Source organism: Neolamprologus brichardi, chromosome 16 (assembly GCF_056152115.1).
Source record: "Neolamprologus brichardi isolate AB-2024 chromosome 16, ASM5615211v1, whole genome shotgun sequence".
Taxonomy (NCBI): Eukaryota; Metazoa; Chordata; class Actinopteri; order Cichliformes; family Cichlidae; genus Neolamprologus; species Neolamprologus brichardi.
In genome coordinates, this window is record NC_142119.1 from 3281467 (window position 1) to 3298500 (window position 17034).

The 17034-nt window shown below is 42.3% G+C and overlaps 1 protein-coding gene across 17 annotated transcripts in view; it reads left to right on the forward strand.

Annotated features, from left to right (window-relative positions):
- tns1b (tensin 1b) overlaps positions 1-17034 on the forward strand; it is a 198023-nt gene that overhangs the window by 89778 nt on the left and 91211 nt on the right. The window contains exon 1 of one of the 17 annotated variants that reach the window (XM_087829966.1): positions 5790-6404. The exons of the other annotated variants lie outside the window; for them this stretch is intronic. Within the exon in view, the coding sequence (XP_087686092.1) occupies positions 6384-6404 (21 nt within the window). The 5' untranslated portion in view covers positions 5790-6383. Of the gene's footprint in view, positions 1-5789; positions 6405-17034 lie in introns of those variants that run through there. 17 annotated transcript variants of the gene reach the window in all.

The following is a 17034-nucleotide window of genomic DNA, read 5'->3' on the forward strand; positions in this document are numbered from 1 at the left end:
CTCACACAAGGACCATGGGCTTACGGCCATGTATTTAGTAAGTGCATGTTAGCGACATGTGCATAGATACAGCAGAGAAAACAAACAGGAACGCCCAGCTTTAGCATGATGGAGTAATCAAGAGCTGTGGGAAAGAATGTCAACAACGTGCCAAGTGCACGAAGGAGACGCGGATGGAAGAAGTGAGTGAGAAGGATCAATTAGAAAAAAAATTCCCCACTTTCATTTCATTGCCCTTCTTGTACAGAGGAAGAACTGCTGAGCATGCACCATCTCTCCCGGAGTTTCTAATCGTCTCTGAGTGCTACAACAGCTGCGAGTGTTGAGGTTTTTTTTCGGAGGAGCCTTCTTTATTACGTGCTCAAGGAGTTTGGAGACTTTGTTCTGTTCAAGTTCCCCACCCTTACATCTGCAGCCTGTCCTTTGGTTCAAGGCAACAGCTTTTCCATTCCATGTCAGCTCCTGCTGCCTAATCATGACCATCCAGTAGAAAAATCCATGTTAAATCTGGTCTGTAAGCTGCGAGGGCGTTGCCGAAGCGTTCCACCGGGCGCTGGGGGACCGAGAGCCTGACGCTCGCCCCTGACGTTGCTTGGGAAAGCCTGAGTCAGACTCATGAAACTGGACCTCACCCAGAGTGTTCTCTCCCGCTCTGTGTTCCTTTCTGTAGCACTCCTGTGCACTATTTTGTTTTTTCTTTTCTATGTTTTTCTTTCTCTATCCTCCTCTTTTTCTTCTCCCATCATTCACTGAGGAAGGCACTGATTCCCCCCCATTGTTGCTCCTTTTCTTAGTCTGTGTGAGGACCACACAAAGTGATGGGTGCGTTCATTTTTTCATAATCAGAAAAAAAAGAATTTGTTCCCTCCCAATAATAAACATTAAAGGAGCAAAGGGCCTACTTAGTGAAACTGATGTAGCAATCTTTTTTTTTACCCCTCTCGCATAGACACTCACAGCCACTTCATTAGGAACACCTGTTTATTTGTGTTTTAACACAAATATGTAGTCAGTCACTTGGCAGCAAGTTGATGCTTTTAGACACGTGGACAGGATCAAGACAACCTCCTAAAGTTCAAACTGAGCATCAGAATGGGGAAGAAAAGGAATTTAAGTGCCTTTGTGAGCTTTGAAAGACCTTTGCTGTTGGCTGCACCATCTACCTGGTCTAGGATTTACAGAGAATGGTTTGTAAAGGCAAAATATCCAGTGAGCGGTAGATCTCTGGGAAAAAATGTCTATATCAGAGGTTGGTGGACAATGGCCAGACTTCTTCAAGACTACAGTAACTCAAATAACCACTTGTTACACCGGCTGCCAAGCCTGACAGAAAAACTGAGGCTACAGTTCACACGGGCTCACCAAAATTGGACAAGAGCCGATTGTAAAAATGTTTCCTGGTCTGACGAGTCTCAATTTTTGCTGCAACATTGAAATTAGGTGTAAAGAACATAAAAGCAGTTCAGGCTGATTTGGGTGGTATAATGATGTAGGAAATATGTTTTTTTGCACACTTTGGACCTCTTAGTACCACATGACCATCATTTAAATAGCACAACCTCCCTCAGTGTTGCTGGTGACCATGACCATGCCTTTATGACTGCAGCGTACACATCTTCACAGCTTGATTGATTGATTGATTGATTGAATCTTTATTTTGAACATGTTAAAAAAGTACAACAACATAGAATTAAAAGAGACAAATAAACAAAGCAAAACAAAAAAAGAAAACGAGCAACCACAACTACAAATATCTGTCATGTTCAAAAAGGAGCAGGAAGAAGCATGAGCTTATTTAATCCCACCCCTTTTCCACTATCTAGTAATTTATAGACTACCGAAATACCTCCTTGCAATCACATTATATGTCATGTGTATTTTTTTTTTTTAATTATTATTATTTTTTTTATTTTTTTTATTTTTATAATATATACATATATGTTTCTATCTATCCATACATACGTATTTACACATACGCACATATACACATTTTCAATAACCCCATTAACACCTCAAAGGATACACAACCTACAAATATATATATACCCATACCAACATACCCGTGCACCCGCACACACATGAAAATATCAGACAAGAACACCCTATCAAATCTCTACCTCCTCCCTGTACCCTGTAAAAACCATCTCCTTAAACCGCTTTTTAAACTGCGCCATGCTCGGACATTGCTTTATATCTTTACTTAGTCTGTTCCACAGCTTCACTCCACACACAGAGATGCAAAAACTTTTTAATGTTGTACGGATACGAGGATGTTTTCAATTTAATTCCCCCCTCAAATTGTATCCCCGTTCCCTTTTAGAAAACATTTTTAGAATATTGTCAGGAAGCAGGTTATTTATTGCTTTATATATAATTTGTGCAGTGAGATGACAGCTTCCAGCAGGACAAGGCATCATGTCACAAAGCTCAGATTGGTTTGAACATGGCAATGAGTTTTCTCCACAATCACCAGATCTCAGTCCAGTGGACCACTTTTAGGATGTGGTGAAGTGAAGATTCTCATCGAGCATGTGCTGCAGACATACACTGTTGAATCAATGCCATGAAGAATTCAGAGAGCTCTAAGGATGTCTCCAAAAGGGCATCCAACTCAGTCCTATCAAGGGGTAACTAATGAACTGCCTGGTTAATGTAAGTTATAAGTTTTTGTAGAACATGCAAGACACATTGTGTTCTGATCTCTGAGCTGCTGCACAGCAGGTTGAAGAAGCCAGAAGGAACATGATGAAGGAGGAGGTCTGACTGAAAGCCAAGCTGAGAGTGTTGTTTGCTTAAGCTAATGTAACTGTTTTTGATCAGTCTGAAAAACGTCGCTGAGATGCGCACGATTCCACGTTTAAACATGCAGAAAGTTTTGCACATGAGCTTTAATATATCTGAGCTATTAAGCCCATGGCTTTATTAAGTGCTTTATAAACAGATAACACATTGTTACGCTGTGACTCACACAGTTTGGAAATCTTGCCTACATGTGCGTGGATTTAGCAGGGAAAATACTGGGCGATAAAAGTAAATTAGTTGAAAGGAAGTCTGATTATTGTGCTTTTCTTTATATGGGAAAAAAGATGGTGCTATCATAAAGTAATGCAGAAAATGTAGAAAATTCAATAGAAATGTAAGGAGTTTGTTCCTGTGGTGGATTCCCAGACCCTCCTGTTAATGGTGTGTCCTATTAAAATGAGTTAAAAAGAGACTGAGAGATTTCTGTTCCTACAAAAATGAGCAGTAAGAGTAAAAAAAAAAAAGAATTGACGTGGCTGTGCGATAGTTGTTTCTGGCAGTGCCGGTGTGATTACAGACAGCAGCCACGGGATTATGAAGGTAATAAAAGCCAGGACGCAGGAAATAGCCCAGACTAAGAGAAACATATCAACCTCAAACACAGACAGATAACTTCCCCACGCTTTGCACTTCCCGACATACACGGATGAAACTGGTGGTCTGCACCACTGCATTGTGGTGAGCGGTGAAACACAAAGCTCGACTCAGAGCCGCACAGGCAAGCGCAGACACTAGGAACAGGGAATTCCCGCTCCCCACAGTTTAAAGCCCTGTCCCTCTGCTGAAGGTGACTATCTCACATAAACAAGCATGTTGTTTTGTTGCCGTGAACCACATGTCTGCTCTTTGGCAGCACTCCCTTCCTTCCTGGGCCTTGTCATTAATAGTGAATTAAATAACGCTTACAGAGCTGACATCTGGTGAACACGACTTCAAGCTAGAGGTGTTGCTCTTCAGAGCCGCCTTCCGTGTAATTACCTCCAAGCAGCATCAAAGACGGTGGCCATTCTTTCCATGTTGAGACATAATCCTTAATGTGCTACAAATTTGTACCATGCATTCTTCAGTAAAGCTACTGGATAATAGCCAGCGACGTTGTGGGAGCACATTAAAACGGCACGCTTACTGTAAGGCTGCGAGTAGTGCTATAACCTTGGCTGCTTGGATGACTTGAGGTGAGATTAAAGCCATCCAGTTTAATGGTAAATGGTAAATGGCCTGTATTTGTATAGCGCTTTTACCCAAAGCGCTTTTACGGACCCCAAAGCGCTTTTACACGTCCAGTCATCCACCCATTCACTCTCACATTCACACACTGGTGGAGGCAGCTACAGTTGTAGCCACAGCTGCCCTGGGGCAGACTGACAGAAGCGAGGCTGCCATATCGCGCCATCGGCCCTTCTGGCCAACACCAGTAGGCGGTAGGTGAAGTGTCTTGCCCAAGGACACAACGACCGAGACTGTCCGAGCCGGGGCTCGAACCGGCAACCTTCCGATTACAAGACGAACTCCCAACTCTTGAGCCACGATCGCCCCCTAATGGCATTTACTGGATAGTTGTTGAGTCTGATGTGGTCCAAATGTGCCAATCGGTTGACAGCTGCTAACAAAACCTATAGTACTGCATACAAACACACTTCCCCCAATGCTTTCATGCAGTGGCTGAATCGCACCAACCAGGTTATCACCTGTTGGCCATTAAACTGACATTAATGATAAGTTAAGACTAGATTCAATTAAAAAAAGTCACATTTTCAATCAGTAATTTTGTTCATATCCATTCTCTTCACCACTTTATACTGGTGACATGTCCAGGGAGTATCCCCCAGCCCTCACCCTGTGACAGCTGGGATACGCTCAAGCATCCCCATCACCCTGTATTATTTTTAATGCATAACTAATTGAATTTAGGGTTAGAAATGAACAACTAATCTGTTAGGTTAGTTTAAAAGACAGTGGTTGCCTCATCTTTCAAAGCTCAGTTTCCTGTCAGGTAAAAAGTGATGATTCACCCCCGTTAACAAGTGACTATTTCATATTTCTCACATTAGACAGGGCTGGAAGACGACGTGTTGGTTTTACTGGTGGCGTCTGATGCATCAGTCTAGGATGAGCTCTGGTGACTGTGAAGGCCACAGCGAGTGACTCCCATATTCTTATTATTCTTAGACTTTTTCTGTGAGCACTTCTGCTTTGTGGATGGGAACAAACCTCTCCTGCCATAATAGACATATTTCATCACTGGATGAAGGTGATCACTCGGAACAGCTTTGGTTTGATTTGTGGACCTAACAGGACCCACTAGATCACTTAAGGGGTCAAGAGCTTTTGATCTTTCTCCAAGTTATTGCTATTTAAGTTACTTGATTCTTCTTTTTTGCCAGCTTAAAACTTGTATCTTTCAAAGCCAAGGTGATACATTTAAAGGAAAGATATTTAAAATGTGAATAACGTTCCTGTTTATTCTGCAGGAGTTAGTTGATAGTCAGTGAAAGCAATCTTCTGACTACTTTCACTCTAGAGTGATGTTCTAAATCTTTATAATAGCATGTGAGGACAGGGTTTAACTCTTGGAATCAAAGCCATAGAATTTCATGGCTTTGTGAGCTGGTGACTGGTCAGCATGTAGCTCCTTGCTGCTGTTTACACTGTCTGACTTTGCCTTGAAGTCAATGGATTCATTCATGGTACTTTCCCTCTCGTGGGCAGCCGTAGAGTGAGTGTGTAGGAGAGAGCTTGTGGGGAAGGGGGGGCAGAAAAGGCGGGTGGAGGTCTGCCGACGACTCATATTTAACCTGTAACTTGAGAAGCTGATAACAAGGAGAGAATGAAGAATGATGAAGGAGTGTGTGTGAGAAAGTGAGAAAAAGACGGTGAAAGGAAAGAGCCGTGCTTTTGTTCCCCCCGATCTCACGTCCCCTTCTTCCCTCCCGATCTCCCTGGGAAATTTGACTTGAGTATTTTTCTCCTCCTTTCTCGTTACTCATGTGTCTCCCCGTTTGGGAGGAGGGTGAAAATGGTCTGAACAAGAGGGAGGAGAAAATAAACCCAGGGAGTGAAAGAGAGGGGAAATAGCTGTAGCCCGTAGCCAGACTTTGCCTGCTTATTCAGCGCCGAGTGCTGCACTGCGCCGTCTCCAGTTGTGGGATGTTAAGATTTGCCTTTGGCTGCACTTCGCCCCACTCGCGCGCTCACATTAAGACTCTTTAGACATCTTTATGCTCATTTTCTTGGAGGAGGAGTGAGTGAGGGAGAGGCAAACCAGACCTATTAGCCTGAAGCCTTAAAAACACACACACACAAACTCTCTCTCTCGCGCTCTCGTTCTCGCTCTCTGACACACACACTCACACACACACTCCTCCAGTCCTGCGCTGCACCAAGGTAACAGTGAGTGGATTTAGCTTTTAGCCATCTGGTCGGAGCACAGAGGAAAAACCTCTCTGCTGCACACGGTGGGGGGGCAGAGGAAGAAAAGCCAAAGGACGATGCAGCACTAAAACCAGACAGAGAAAACCAAAGAGTGAAAGAGAGAGAGAGAGAGCGACACACAAAAAAAGACACACTCACTCTGAGACAGGATGGCCACCGCAGTGTTTCAGGTAAGAAGCGTGGTTGGGAAAGGAGGGTAAAGTACTGCTGTCTGTCTGATGTTCGAGCTCCTGGCTTTTCGTGTGTGTGTGTCAGTTTTCTGCATTGTGGATTTGCTTCACTGTTACAGAGAAACAAAGTTATCGCAGGATGTGTGTGACCTGACATAGGTGTGATACTCATGTGCGTTATGCTGCACTGGAGCAGTGCTGTCTTCAGTAGGTGAACAGTGATAAAGAGTGAATTCAGACACATATTGCGTGTTTCCACAGCAGAGAGCATCGAGCAGCTTCTGGTGTGGATTGCAGGATTTTATATTAATGAGCATGTAACATACACAAGCTCATGTTGTATCAGTGTAGTATTTAAATGTGTTTATGTCAGGTAATGTAAAGCACTGCTTGCTTCTGTAGTGCTTGTGTATGTGTGTGGTCTCCTTGGCTAACCATGTTTGTGGTTGGTGGCCCATGGTCATAGCTGGAAAGATGGTGGCAGCTTCTCTTCTCTTCTTCTCTTCTCTTCTCTTCTCTTCTCTTCTCTTCTCTTCTCTTCTCTTCTCTTCTCTTCTCTTCCACTTACCAAGAGTGAGAATGAAAATGTGTTTGCTGTCATGCTTTCAGTGGTGCTCTGTATAAAGTATGTGTCTGCGTGCGTGTGTGTTTGTGTCGACTGCTGCAGTTGTTTCACAATAAGACCTTGCAAAAGTTGTTCCGCAGATATAATCGCCCCAGGCGTGAGAAAACCCAACAGCACTTGGGGAATTTTTGGCACGTATAGCGGGAGTTACAGTTACCTCCAGTTTGCTTCAAACTGGGGAGAAGGATAAAGACGTAATGTGAAAACACAGAGCGTATTCTTAAACAGATTTGCAAGGTCACGCTGGTCACTGACAGCTGTGATTTTTCTCTGTCCCATCCACCCTCACTGAGTGGGTGTTTGGATTTTTAACAGATTCTGGTTATTTCAGCAGGATATAATGTGAGTAAGAGGTTAAATTGTCTTCACATAGAAGACAGTAGGTTCCCATAAATACATTTTGTAGTGTAGTTGGAGCTGTTGGAACACAATACTAGCCTATAATGTAATGTATCGCTGCTGCTGGTAATGTATGCTAGAGACAGCTGAACGAGTCCAGTAATACTTATCTTTCAGCATGGAGCTGGTGTTGATGACTGCCCCTTCTAGCCTTTGTGCTTTTTAAAAACTGGCCCTCGTTTTGACAGATTTGAGAACCAATGGTGTTATTAGCAGATATTGGGGTAATTTCAGTAGGATTTCATTTTGGACTCAATATGTGGGCACCGTCTGCCAGTCACTGGTGAATTCATTATGGTAACCCTTCCTTTAACCACTGACATCAGAGGTTCCAACTTTGGGTCTGGCACTTTTGTAGTGCCAGTGCTAGCCTTACAACATTTTTTTTTAAAAGATGGTGGAAATGTGTGAAATTGAGCACCAGCTACGCACTGATGGAAAAGTTATATGTGTGCACAAAAATGTCTAAATTTGACCCCTGTGCACCCCCAGCTTTCTACACATGGTGTGTGTGCACAGTCACTTCCAGATGTTATACAGTGGGGTACATTTTGTCAGCATGGTTTCCAGTACAGGGAGATGTGACTGTAAATCAGTCCAAAGTTGTTGAGAGTAATCACCTTTATGCTCTGAGGAAACATTTCTGTCCTGATGTGAGCTGTATCGTCCAGGATTGCAGTGCTTCCATCCACAGTAGGACTGGTTTAACCAAGTTGACCACCTCTGTGACATTTTGGAGCAATGTGTATGAGAGCACTTTCCACCACCCAACACCTTTAATTTTCATTGTACATTTCAGCTTCATTATAACCACAGAGACCCAGAAGTCTTTCAGCACTTGTAGTTTTGGGGACTCATTTATGAAAACGCACCATATAAGCAAACTATAATAAGTGATGTCTTAATATATATTTAAGCAACATTGTGAAAGAGGTCTTGGAGTGGTAACCATTTGGAATGGAAAGAATAAACAAGAAACAGTAACTAAATCTAAAAGCCTGTTGAATTTCCAGAAGCAATTCCATTTAAAAGCAGCATTATGTGGTCAGCTAATCTAAGGAAAAACAATAGGTTGCATGCATAACACTGTTGTAAAGTGACCGGAGATGAGAAATGGGACGATATTAGCATTTGTCTGTCAAACTGACCAACTCCTGAGGGCAGCTTCTTTCATTTTAGCTGCTAATTTTTCATAGTCACCGGATAGTCTTCTTCTAAAAGCAGAAGAAAGGAAGGGGAAACCAAAACAATTAAAGAAGCTAAAAATAATTTAAATTACTCAAGAGATTAAAGGAAATGCAGATTCCTGTGTTGCACAGACCTTTAAACCAATATTACGGGCAAAATACTGATTACAAATGATTTGCCGGAATGAGCGGTTTCTGACATCACAATTGGTAATAACTTGAAGGATGTGTAACCCACACATTCCTTGGCTGGCGTATGTGTAACACGGCATTGTCTTGCCTGAAGAGCGGCATTACCCGTGACGCCTGGCTGTGTGGGAATGGCGAACATCCACTGGCTTGAAGCCCGTGCCGGACTGGGTTTCAGAAGAGGCATTTTTCATCATTACTGTCTGCCAGTCTGCCAAAGCCTCCCTCAACCCACTCTTACAGGCAACTCTAACCACAGTTACATACTCAACCACACATTCAGCCATAAGATCGGGACAGAGGAAGGGCTGGCCAGTTTGTGAAGGTGTGTTTGTTCACTTACTCTGTATGTGTGTGTGTGTTTCTAGGATTAGGGATAAGGCAGTGCTTCATGAACCATAAAAAACCACCAGTGTGAATTCTCATGCTCTTCAGCTGATGTAATCTTTCTTCTTCTGTGTGTATGTTTCAGTTCTTGCAGACACGGCCTCAGCTAAGACATTACGTGTATTGTAACAAACCATTTTGTTTCTTGTGTTTACTATTTTCTCACGGACTCACATTGTGACTGTGCACAACTCTAGAAGAGTGAGAGAACTTGGCTTTAGCCCTTTATTCAAGGGCACAAAGGTGCATTGTAATGTAAGCTAGGAGACACTTTTGATTTTGCTCAATGTTACACTCAAGTACAGTACAAAGTTTGCATATCCAGCATAGGCTGAATCGATACATTGCATAATACATCTACTGTATTATAATAGAACTAATGCACTCTCACTTATGTTCACAAAATGCTGTGCTGAACTGTAATGTGTGCACACAGCAATATATTTATTCCCTGGGTCCTCAGGGCTCAATGTTGGCACATACTGCAAACCTGCAATACATTAGCAACATAAATAATCCATAGCCATGCCAAGGTATCGTGCCTTATTGTTGGGCTTTTAGTATAATTAATAGCTTCCACTGAGAGCAAATAAAAGCTTCACATTTATCAAGGGCGTCATATAATGTTTCACTTATTGTCGTTGCTTAGCAGGTCGTCTGGCATATATGAGAAACTGCTGTCATAGGCCCACAGGAAGGTGTTTTAAGAGCGTTTCAAAGAGCATATCCGGAGACTAATGTTGCAGTTAAAATGAACAGCGAACCCCCTTCAAAATTTACTGCTTAGGATGCTCGAACAACTCGGGACCATCAGCCCACCAGCTTGGATGAACACACACTGTTTTCAAGCTTTCTTTTGAGGTATTTAAGTTGTGCATTATCATTGGGTGATGTGTTGAAATAATTCGACACGGCCATGAACATTCATAAACTGTACGAGTTCATCCCATAGATACAGATACATACCTGCTAATTATGGCTTTCTTCTTATAACGGGCGATTGTGGCTCAAGAGTTGGGAGTTCGCCTTGTAATCGGAAGGTTGCCGGTTCGAGCCCCGGCTTGGAAAGCCTTGGTTGTTGTGTCCTTGGTTGTTGTGTCCTTGTCCTTGGGCTTCACCCGTTGCCTACTGGTGGTGGTCAGAGGGCCTGGTGGCGCCAGTGTCCGGCAGCCTCGCCTCTGTCAGTGCGCCAGGGTGGCTGTGGCTACAATGTAGCTTGCCATCACCAGTGTGTGAATGTGTGCGTGAATGGGTGGATGACTGGATATGTAAAGCGCTTTGGGGTCCTTAGGGACTAGAAAAGCGCTATATAAATACAGGCCATTTACCATTTATAACATTACAAAACAAAGCTGGAGCACAGTCGCTTTGATGGCTTTTACTCTGCATTATTTGACAACAATTCCAAAAAGCACCAACACCACAAACACGCTCGGGTAGCGGAAGTGAGGCCCGGCTGGCTGCAAACGTGCTTTTTTTCTGCTGTAGAATTTCGCATGTTAATATGGGAGTTTATGGGAATTGAGCAGTTTCTTGGAGCCAGCCTCAAATACACTGAAGGCCTGCAGTTTTTGGTACTCCTATATCTTCTTCGGTTTTCAGCTTCCAAGGTTGTTGGCTGGTTGTGACTTACTGGTAGGTTTGAGGCTTCTGGTATCTTTTTATTGGAGAAACTTGTCCAAAATGGGAATGTAGACTTCCACACTGATGTTTTTGTTCTCCAGGACTGAACGTCTTCACAACACTTAATCTGCTGGTCTCACATTATGGAAATCTCTGGCAGTGATTGAACAGTAGCTCAACGCAAGAAAAAAAAAGATGGCACCACCTTGAGAGAAGAAATAAATTGAAATATGAATTGGACTTGTTCCATTGCAGATAGATAAAATAGTTATACAGCTCCTCCAGCTGGCCTTTTGTGCATCATGTACAGTTTGTAAAATATTTGTATTAATTTATTTTTGGCTAAAAACCTCAGTGGGTACAATGGCTTGTTTTATGTTTTGCTGTCAAGAATTTGCCCGCAGTCTTCTTTCTTTCCATGTTTCTTGACTGGTAACTGGAGCCAGCAGTCTTTAGACTTCCCGAGGACCCTCACAGATTACTACTCTTTAAATAGAGGGGCTCCTTAAAATACCCCCAAAAAGTGGAACATTTAATGACAGCTAATCTTTTCAATGACTCCATGTAATCAAGCTGGAGGCCTGGTATAATGGCCCTTTCTTGAATAGCATTGGTAGTTTCATAGTCAAGGAACATATTGAGAAAGGAGGGGGGTTTCATTTTCCCATGCCTCTTTTTGGGAGGTTTATTTTGGCACGCAACTTCAGGGTTTTTTTGATTACCAAATGACACCGTTCCCCATTTTCCAGGATGGCAACCTTATCAGTAGACCAGTAATACTTTGTATCAGGGGTATCCAATCAATGTCCTCAATGTACCCTTGCAGTGCACCATCTCACAAACATTGACTTGTTTTGGCTTTAAAGCAGCTTGATGATTATTGAACTCCTTCCCCTCCAGGGGAACTGAGCCACGTGTAGAGTCTTGAAAGATTTATCTACCTTTTGTTATCCCGGTGCCCTTACATGCACACGTTAGTTGGGATGGTTTGACTCTTTTTAAGCCTTTATGCCCCTCCTACACCATTCGTGCCCAAAGGTCAATAAAAAACACAGTTTCTGCTTTGTTATGCTTTCCTTGAAGGTATTCACTCAGTTCTTCTAGTTTCCGAGGGTTTGTATAAGATGTAAACATTTTGATTTTCTGATGTCATAGCTTGACTGCGATCAGGATGGTTTGTTTTTGATCTCATTATTGCTCAACCTGCACCACTGAGTTGAAACTTTTTTCAAACATCTTTCAGATTGTTTGCACAGTAGATACGAGAGAAGACTGATGAGGTCATGTTTCAGGATTTGATTTCCAGGTCTTCTTATAAGTTTGCTTTGGACTTAGTTCTTGACTTTGACGTGTAATGGCCTTCGACAAGATGCCGTAGCTTTGAACTTCTGTGGCCACTTATTTCATCACTGATTCTTTTAAGATTTCCTCCAGATTTGGTGAACCAGCTCCTGATTAGATGAGGCCAGCATGGTGGTGTAGTGGTAAGCACTCCTGCCTTCCAGCAAGAAAGCTACTTTTAACCCAGCGGGTTGGATTGGGCCTTTCTGTATGGAGTTTGTATGTTCTGTGAGGTGTGTCCAAGGTGTGTATCCTGCTTCTCATCCAGTGTCAGCTAGGATAGGATCCAAGCGCACCATGAGCCTGTTTGGATAAGGAATTAAGAAAATGGATGGATTGATAAAGTTTATGACATTTAGACTTGAGCAAAGTCTAAATGTCACAAATGTTTGGTTCAAAAACAGTTTGAAAGATGCATCTTATCCCATCATTGCATTTTGAGGTTTTTAACATGATATATATGGAAAACATAAAAACAATGCAAACTTTATGTCACTTTATTCTCTGGGTAAGAAGGTAAATTATCCCGTTAAATCAATGTGAGATGTGAAAGCATTTTAGTGTCCACATGACTGAGCATCCACGTGAACACCATGCGAGGTATGTTCATGTGTGTGTGCCAGAAGTCCACGAGGAGGGCGGGAGGTTGTTTTCTTTTCCGTTTTTCTCCTTCTTTGTTATCAAGCCTCCATGTCTCTGTGGGGAATGTTTATAGAAAGCAGACCTGTTTCCTCGCTTTTACCAGAAACCTTCATATTGTTGTTTGCTTTTCATGACTGATTGGTGTCGAGCGGGGCTTATAGTACTGACCAGAAAGGCAGGAAACATCAGTGCCAGGTTCCTGATTTTTCACCAAGCTGCTTGGACTCACTTGAAGGCTGGAGAGCTAAAAGATGGGAGAAAGGCTTGTCTGGGCCTGAGTACAAATATGCCTTTAATCTTTTTTATAAAACATAAAATATAGTTTCTCAGCTTTGTGGAGCGTTTTTAAAGCTTGCCAGGAAGTATATAGGAGTGTAACTGCTAGACATCAGATTTTAATGGCTAGGATAGTTTTGCTCAACTTGTTCATGACCTGTTAATGGCAGTGGTGAGTTTGCTTTCTTATGCGTATTATTAATAGCTCTATTTAGTATATTAATATTTGTGCTGGAAACACAGTGCGGCAGTGATTAATGCTCGGCTGAGTCAAGTTATGCAGATCTGTGAATGGATCTGTGTTTTCTCTGCAGATTTTTTTGTTTCATACTGACCGAATGTCAGAAATGAGTGTTTTGCGCAAAGCAAAATGGAGCAAATAGAAACTCTTAAGTAATCCTAAGAAACATCCCATGTTTAACAGCTGATGAGTGCATGATGAACATCAGTTTAGTTAAAAAAAAAAAAAAAACGGGACTTGAAGGAGAAGCAGATAAAGGAGGGAGATGCTTTGGTGGGATTAAATGTGAAACCCAAAGCCACCCATCCATCTGTTGTTAGAAAACAGCTAAATGTGTAGGCGTGCAGGTGACTTAGTGCTGCAGTTAAATGAACGATATCCTTCCCTTTGTGGGGTTTTTCTTTCCTTTTCTTTTTCATTGAGGTTATAACATAACAGCTGTGCACAGTTTGACTGCACAGGCTCGTCTCAGCTTGTCCAGTTTTCTCCCCTGACATCAACCTGTTGCTTTCCAAGATCTCGACGCTTCTCGTGCAAATGCAATCTAATGTTGAGATAACAGTTCCCCTCCAAAATATGCAAATATGAATAAAAAAATGTTCTGTTGATTTTAATCACATCATGTGTTCGTAATCAGTAAATGGGGCATAATTGTAGAAATGGAAATTTAAAATGGAGCTATTATGCTTCTCCTTATCTTCTCTTTTTGTATATACTATTACAATGGTGGATGCTTAAATTAAACATGGCCAAATGTGACCTTGCGAGTCCAAAGCTCAGGCTTCACACTGCTCTAACACCGTGTTTTGAACCATTTTGTCTATTCCTAGCTCTGTGTGACGTCATTGAGAGTGGGTATACCTAATAAGGTCATCTTACTGTAGGAACATTGTTCTGGCTGTGAACATAGAAGCTCCGCCCACTTGTTGTTCAAAGTTCAACATCAGGTGGGGGGCAGCCAATCAGGAGAAAGTTATCTTAAAGGGAGCAAAGGATGATTTGAGTGGCTCCACCAAAGCTCAGTGTAAGATAAATAAAGATTATTTTGAACTGTGAATCATGCAGAGCTACTGCTACTCTAAACTAGTAATAAAAATATGGAGTCGGAGGTTGACATAATAGATCTCCTTTAACGTTTACTCCATTAGACAGTTTTATCGTTCATTTGCTAATATATAATATCATACTGTGTGGTTATTTTTCTTGTAGCTTTAGGGTCTCATTCCCAGGGTGTCAAAAGATCTCATGGATACTAGAAAGGTCTCCTTTGGCATGATTCACTGGGTTTAACGGAGAAATGCTTGTCATACTCTTTAGTTAGACACTTAGCTTTGGTAAATGGTACATGGTAAATGGACTGGTTCTTATATAGCGCTTTTCTACTCATCTGAGCACTCAAAGCGCTTTACACAACTTGTGCATTCACCCATGCATACCCATTCGCACAAGCACATTTTTCTAAGTGCATCGTAGCTAACATTCACACACATTCATACTCCGATGGATGCATCGGAGAGCAATTTGGGATTAGTATCTTGCCCAAGGATATTTGGCATGCAGACTAGGGGAAGCCAGGAATCAAACCACCAACCTTCCAATCAGTAGATGACCTGCTCTACCGCCTGAGCTACAGCCACCCCTTTACGTTTAAATGCTCACCCACAGCATTTAAGCGTAAAGCACCAAGTGCCGTATGGTTCTCTGTTCACACCACTGATTTGTGCACAAGTCAAAGCTGAGCTGGCTTCAACATTTCTTCAGTGGCGCAGTCATGCGTGAAGCTCAACCAGTCATTTAGTTTCATGTTTAGGAACACGCAGATTCCAAGGGATGATGTGGACAAGCACTAGAGCAGCACTTGATGACTGACTTTGAGTCTAGCTGCTCGTTCTTGCTGATTTTGTAAGTTTGTCACTCGTTCTGATAAACTAATTTGCTATTAACAAAGCAGCCAGTGAAAAGAATCAGAAGAATATGAGAAAACGCTTCCAAACACAACACTAACCCCAGTCCTTGACTCGTGACTTACACCACCTCCATCTACACGTCCTCGTCCTGTGGCGTCCAATATGCTAGGTGTGTCAAACCACCGACACCAGAAGATGCCACAAAATGGCAGTATGTGACACTCTGGGATGGGAATGACTTAGTTTGATATATCTAAAAAGTCCAGCTATGCTTAAAATGTTTGTGAACTGCTTCTTTGAGCATATTTGATATTTACTGTTGCAGAAAAATGCATGTGCAGAGTTGGACACATTAAAAGTGTTTTAACATTCCTGCTCTGTGGTCACCTCAACTCTGAATGCAAGTCTTTTGTAATCAAATCATATTCCAGGATGCAAACATATGTCATCATAAAGATTTAGACACGAATCAAAGAAATTAAAGGTTTTGTTAACAAATGTTTATGAGACAAAAATTGTTATTCTGTATTAAGCATTCATTTCTGGTTTTATGACTTTGACCCATTATTTCTGTCTGTTCTGGCTTGTTCCATTTGTTTGCATGTTTTAAGGGCCGTTCCTACAGTAACATCTCCTGCAAGTGAGCAGATGTCCAATGACGACATGTGGAAAAATGTCTTCATGTGAACATGTGTCACTGAGATATAAAATGGGGAAATGCTGAAAGACTTCTGACAGAAGCTGAGGTTTCCCTCTGCTCGCTGTCTTTCAGCAAAGCTTGGCAAAATGCCTTGCAAAGGTTTATCCATACTGTAAGCACAGCAGTGAAATTGGTATTGATCTTTTCATCTGACTGTGGCTGAGGGAGCAAACACAAGCACGATGCCCAAAATGTCAAAGGAAAAATGGCACAGAAGATGGCAAGCTTGCCAACTCACCAGAGGACATAAACCACCCTCTGAACCCTGATTCTTCATGGCTGCCTTCTTCTTAACCCCCTCTTCTCGTCCTCAGCCGCTTGGCCTGGTGCCAGAAAGTGAGAGCCATGCTAAATGTGTAAATCAGCGTGCTGGTAAATACCAGCTCTTAGCTGAAAGACCCTGGGAAGGGAACGTGACCCCCGCTGTAACTTTAGAACAAAAGAAACAAGCCGCAGCTTCTCCCCTCACCACGCTGTCAGCCCCGTCCAACAAAGACAGGGGTGAGAATGAGCAGGCGCTCTGGTCGGCTGAAGGCCACTTTGAGCTGCAGCCGTGGAGAAGAAGCATGGCAGGGACATGGAAAGGCTGTCTGATCCCTTGGGGGTTCAATTTGCTCCTACACAGGCAAAGAAACAAACTGTGTGCTCATTATGATGGTTTTTTGTTTCAAAAATCTTTTGACATCTATCTGTATCTCTTTATCACCACTGTGGCAGTGAATAAAGTTAGCGTTAGCTAATCTTTGCTAGGTAGTGTGATGGACTTAGCTGTGGCTTTCTTTTATAGTGCACACATACAGGATCAGAACTGAGATGAGCTGTGTGGTTGACAACTACAGACCCAAAGTTAATCTTAATAGACTGACACAAACTAATTCAAACCAGCAACATGTTTTTTTACCGAATGCTGTCGCACATGTTTTGCGTCTCACTATTTCTGAAGGGTTAAGGTTGAACACGAGCCTCTCAGAATTACCACTAACAATGCAGTCCAAACTTCTATTTATAATTGCCAGTACACAAAAAGATTTGCAAAAAGAAAGAAATACAAGGCTGAAATTCCTGAGGCGGCAATTGCACGTGCAATTTTAAAATGGTTGCATAACCTCTTAG